Below are 6,116 nucleotides of genomic sequence, written 5' to 3' on the forward strand. Positions count from 1 at the left end.
TCCCCATCATAAATACAAATTGTCAACTCTATGGTGTTTCCAGTGACAGTGTACGGATCCAAAAGCTGGACGGTGAAAAAACAGGATAGAAAGAACATCGATTCTTTTGAAATGTGGTGTTGGAGAAGGCTTTTGTGGATACCATGGGCTGCCCCCAAATCAAACAGATGGATTTGGGAGCAAATTAACCAAAGTGGTCTTTGGAAGGCCAAATCACTAGGCTGAGAATAGCATATTTTGGACACTTAATCAGGTAGACTGATTCTCTGGAGAAGACACCAATTCTGGGAAAAGTCCAGGGAGAACGTGGAAGAGGCAGACTGGCAGCTTGGTGGATAGAGACCATAACAATGACAACAGAAAAACTGTTAGAAAGGTTGCAAATTATGGCAGAGGACAAGACGTTCTGGAGGAAGTACATCCATGGTGTCTCTATGAATCGGAAATGGCTCAATAACATTTTATGATAATAATGATAAGGGCTCCCTAAGGGCCAATAATTCCACTGTGCATTAGGGCAGATACAGATATCTGACTGGGTGCAGTCTCTGCGTATTTCCTTTTCTGATTTGCTGGAAATGAGATGAAAGGAATAGCTTTGTTGCCCAATCCTTTCCCTGCCACACATTCACAACTAAATTGTTGGACTCTGGATCTCAAGTGCTGCTAAAGGTTGGGATATGTGTTCATTCATCCATTCATTCAATAGTATTTATTGAGAGCTTACTATGTGCAGAGCACTGTACTAAGTGTTGGAATGTACAATTCAGCAACAGATAGAGACAATCCCTGCCCCACTGACGGGCTTACAGTCTAATTGGGGGAGACAGACAGACAAAAACAATAACGATAAATAGAATCAAGGGGATGTACATCTCATTAACAGAATAAATAGGGTAATAAAAATATATACAGAGGAGCAGATGAGCACAGTGCTGAGGGGAGGGGAAGGGATGGGGAGGAGCAGAGGGAAAGGGGGAGAAAGGGGCTTAGCTGAGGGGAGGTGAAGGGGGGGTAGAGAGGCAGCAGAAGGAGCAGAGGGAAAAGGGGAAGCTCAGTCTGGGAAGGCCTCTTGGAGGCAGTGAGCTCTCAGTAGGGCTTTGAAGAGGGGAAGAGAGTTAGTTTGTCAGAGGTGAGGAGGGAGGGCATTCCAGGACAGCGGGAAGACATGGGCCAGGGGTCGACGGTGGGATAGGCGTGAACAGGGGTTGGTGAGGAGGTGAGCAGCAGAGGACCGGAACGTGTGGTGTGGGCAGTAGAAAGAGAGAAGGGAGGAGAAGTAGGAGGGGGAAAGGTGATGGACACCCTTGAAGCTTGTGTTTGTAAGAGGGGACTGGGAAGAGGCTAAGGCAAAGAGGGACAAGAGTGGCAGAGAAGGCACAGCTCGACAAAGATAATTTGGATATTTGTTAAGCACTTACTATGTGCCAAGCACTGTTCTAAGCTCTGGAGAAATGGTCTGGGCATGTGATCCCCCCTCCCCCCAAAAAATCTCCAGTTGTTTCCTATCAACCTTCATATGAAGCAAAAACTCCTCACTATTAGTTTCAAAGCTGTCCATCCCCTTTCCTGCTCCTACCTCACCTCCCTTCTCGCCTCCTACAGCCCAGTCCGCACACTCTGCTCCTCTGCCTCTAACCTTCTCACCGGGCCTCATTCTCGCCTGTCCAACCGTCGACCCCTGGCTCACGTCTTACTTCTGGCCTGGAATGCCCTCCCTCCTCACATCTGTCAAGCTAGCACATTTCCCCCCTTCAAAGCCATACTGAAAGCTCACCTTCTCCAGGAGGCCTTCCCAGACTGAACCCCCCTTTTCTCTCTGCTCCTCCTCCCCTCCTCATCCCCCTGCCTCTCTCCTTCTGCTCTACCCCCTCCCCACCTTACAGTACTTGTGTATTTATGTACATATTTATTATTCTATTTATTTTATTGATGATGTATATATATATATATATATCTATAATTTTATTTATTTTGATGTCACTGATGCCTGTCTACTGTACTGTACTTCTGTACCCCTTCTGTACTGTGATCCTGTTGTTGGGTAGGGACTGTCTCTCTTTGTTGCTGAATTGTATTTTCCAAATGCTCAGTACAGTGTTCTTCACATAGTAAATGCTCAGTAAATATGATTGAATGAATGAATATGAGGTAAGCGGGTTGCCCCACGTGGGGTTTACAGTCTTAATCCCCATTTTATGGATGAAGGAACAGAGGCCCAGAGAAGTTAAGTGTCTTGCCAAAGGTCACACAGCAGACAAGTGGCAGAACCGGGATTAGAATTTACCACCTCTGAATCCCAAGCCTGTGCCGTGCCTGCTGCCTCTTCCAGTCCTTCCCAGGAAGAAGATGATTATTCCTGGAAGAATCAGCAGAGCACACATGGGGAGGAAGCACATTGAAGCAATATTGGTTGTGGCCCAGGGATTTTCTTGCAGAGCAGCTCAGGGTCTGAGAGGTAGCCAAGATCGCGGGGACGTATTTACCAATTCTCTTAAATTAGACTCTCCCAAGTGCCCAGTACAATGCTCTAAACATGATAAGCACTCAATAAATACCATTGATCGATTGATTTTGCCTGCAGAGGGCTTTGAACATCAGGCGAGTTATGATGTCTGTTTCAAGAGGAATCTTTTTTTTTTAAAAAAATGGCTTTTTTCTCCCTCCCTTTCCAGAGATTTCTCAGTCTGTTAACTAAAATGAAAAATCCTTCTCCTAGTATTGTGAAACAAGCTGAAAGTCTAAATGACCCTGATAATTTCAGTCAGGACCTATAATATTGATACTATTTATTTAGGGCTTACCATGTTCCAAACACTGTGCTAAGAGCTGGGGTAAGCACTCTACCCTCAGATCAAACACAGTCACCATCCCCTTGTGGGATATCCCACACAGGGCTTATAGTCTAAGAGGGAGCGAAAGCAGGTATTTTATCTGTATCTTACAGATGCCAAAACTGAGGTTCAAAGAGATGAAGTGATTGACTGGCCCAAGGTCTTACAGCAGGCAAGTGATGCTCATTCATTCATTCATTCATTCATTCATTCATTCATTCATTCATTCAATAGTATTTATTGAGCGCTTACTATGTGCAGAGCACTGTACTAAACCCTTGGAATGTACAAATCGGTAAAGGAAAGAGACAGTCCCTGCCCTTTGACAGGCTTACCGTTAGCTGGGACTCAAACCCAGGTCTCCTGATCCCACAAACCATGCTCACCCCCCAGGCCACAATACCTCTCCACTCCTATTGTTCATTCCCACTAACACCCACAGATATGACGGTGGTTAAATAATATCAATGTAGAAACCAGTAGATTCAGATCCAGAACTACCAGAGCACGGGCCTGAGAGTCAGAGGTCATGGGTTCTAATCTCCTTTCTGCCACTTGTTAGCTGTGTGACTGTGGGCAAGTCACTTCACTTCTCTGTGCCTCAGTTCCCTCATCTGTAAAATGGGGATTAACTGTGAGCCTCACATGGGACAACCTGATTACCCTGTATCTACCCCAGTGCTTAGAACAGTGCTCTGCACATAGTAAGCACTAAACAAATACCAACATTATTATTATTATTGTCTGCTATGTGATCTTGGACAAGTCACTTCACTTCTCTGTGCCTCAGTTATGTCAACTGTAAACAGAACTGAGTCTGCGAACCCCACGTGGGACAGGGATGTGTCCATTTTGATTTGCTTGTATTCACTCCTGTGCTTAGTACAGTGCCTGGAACATAATAAGTGCCTAACAAATACAACTATTATCATTATTTGCCTAATTTGTCTCAAATGGTTAAATCTGTTTACCTTTTAGAAAATATTTTCATGCCAGTGAAACATGAGTACTAAAATACTGAATGCAGTTCATAACTAATTTTTTTTCCATATGTGTTTCCTTTTCAGATTGTATTTTCTATCTGTGTGTCTTTCTGGGGAGCGAGGACTGTTCTGGAGTTCAGACGGAGCTCTTAGAGTCACCTATGAGGCAATTCCCTTGGATCAAGAAAATTTGGTGTGATCAGCTGTTGATATTCAGGATGCTAATGTATCTCAACCAATCAATAAATCAATGGTATTGCTAGAGCTTTTACTATGTGCCGAGCAGAGAGTACTAAGTGCTCGGGAAAGTACAATAAAACAGTATCGGTAGACAAGATTCCTGACCACATGGAGTTTACTGTGAAGAGGGAGAAATAGACATGTGCAGTCTAGACGTGAGAAAGACATTAAAATAAATTTTGGGTACGTCCGTAAGTGCTGAGGGGCTGAGGGTGTGGTGAAATCAAGTGCTTCTGTGGGAAACTCTGCCGCCTTTTTGAGCAAACGATTTGAGAGTGTTTTTAATGAAGGGTTTTGAAAGACGCACTAAAATGGTTATCCGCCAGAATGTGTTTTTCACATTATTTTTTTTTCCATGAAAATCAAAGTTTGCTATAATTGTTTTCCCATATTCTTATGGCAGGGCTTTTGCATCCATGGAATCTTAACAGTCTTTTAAAGCCTTTCAAAAGTAATGGTGTAGTGACTTTGTAGCAAGCAAGCCGATGGGGGTGAAAGCGTAAAATAAGTAATTAAATTATAATTGTAACGTTTAACACATTCTTCTGTTTCTCTCTAAAGACCAAATGTCTTGGATGGATGCGTATGTGTAAGCTTATTGTCAGCAGGGAATGTGTCTGTTCATTGTTATACTGTACTCTCCCAAGCCTTTGGTACAGTGCTCTGCACATAGTAAGCGCTCAATGAGTACAATGGACTGACTGACAGTAGGTGCTGCCAGAAAAGTCTGAATACAAAAGGATCTTAGTAGCTGATCATTCAGTAGCATATTTGACATTGCAGGAATGTCCGGAGATGAGTGCTTGCGGAAACTGAGAGGTAGCATGACCCTGGGGGAAGAGCACAGGTCTGGGAGTTGGGAGACAACCACCTCCAACCTCAGCCCCGCTGCTGTTCTGCTGTGTGATCTTGGCCACGTCACTCAACCTCAACCACTCTGGGCGTCACCTTTCTCCTCTGTAAAATAAGATACTTTTTCTCACTCCCTTTTAGGTTGGGAGCCAGGTGGAACAAGGATTGAATCTGACTTGATTATGTTGAATCTACTCCAGCGTTTAACACATAGGAGTGTTTAATAAATGCCATAATAATAATAAAAGAATGCCATCAAACATGAATGGAGCTGTTTGACGTCGGTCTCGTCAATTAATTTGTGCTGTGCATGGTCTAAGACCAGCTTGCAGCTGGATCCAATAATCTTCAAGACATACCAATGCATTTCCGTGACTTGAAACTCTACCAGAAAAATAGGGAGCAAAGGGAGTGGGGTTTTTTTCCATCTAACTGGCACAGGACACAGGTCTCCTATCCCTGGAGAAGAATATGGGCCTGGGAATCAGAGGTCCTAGATTCTAATGCTGGGTTCTGTTACTTATCTGCTGTGTGACCTTGGGCAAGTCACTTAATTGTTCAATTTCTGCATCTGTAAAGAAGGGATTAAATCCTCCTCAAAATCCTGCCTTTGAAAAGACTGTGAGCCCCATTTGGGACAGAGACTATTTCCAACCCAATTACCTCATATCTACCCCAGGGCTTAGTACAGTGCCTGGTACATTGCAAGCATTTAATATCTACTGTGAGAAAAAGAGAAAGCATCCATAGGAAAGGAGTGCACAGAACCACTGAGTTCTTATCTCTTTCCTATTCTTCTTATTGTTTCTCATTACGTCTTCGGCCACAGTGTAGAATTTAAGAAATTCAAAGCATAGCCCCTAAACCATGGAGGCCACAAAACATGGCAAGAAATGATCATCATATGCTGCAGTTAATGATGAAAATGAAATGAAAATGGTGCTGTTCTCTACCTATATAGTTCAATCTCAGTGGCATCACAAATGATTAGCGTGCTAAGTAGAAGATTAATTAAACCCAATGAATTGTGAAGTCTTCATATGGAGAAAAGGATGTGAAATGTTTAGGTAATAATACATTTGTCCATGTGGAGTCATAATCTCCACATTTATTATCAAGTTTTCCCAGCAGAGGGAAGTTACTTTTTCATGGTGGAGAAAGGAACAAATTGTGTCTGACACTGTAGATCATTCCCTCCACCTTGAAG

General features: G+C 43.3%; 1 protein-coding gene across 3 annotated transcripts in view; it reads left to right on the plus strand.

Moving 5' to 3' along the window:
- The window catches only part of AGMO (alkylglycerol monooxygenase), a 342,244-nt gene extending 338,163 nt beyond the window's left edge, over nt 1-4,081 (plus strand). For all 3 annotated transcript variants that reach the window (XM_029071245.2, XM_029071247.2, XM_029071246.2), the window contains one exon: nt 3,902-4,081. In XM_029071245.2, coding sequence (XP_028927078.1) covers nt 3,902-3,970 — 69 coding nt within the window. In that variant the 3' untranslated portion in view covers nt 3,971-4,081. The remainder of the gene's footprint in view (nt 1-3,901) is intronic.
- The last annotated feature ends 2,035 nt before the right edge of the window (nt 4,082-6,116 follow it).

Source organism: Ornithorhynchus anatinus, chromosome 8 (assembly GCF_004115215.2).
Source record: "Ornithorhynchus anatinus isolate Pmale09 chromosome 8, mOrnAna1.pri.v4, whole genome shotgun sequence".
NCBI classification, from domain to species: Eukaryota; Metazoa; Chordata; class Mammalia; order Monotremata; family Ornithorhynchidae; genus Ornithorhynchus; species Ornithorhynchus anatinus.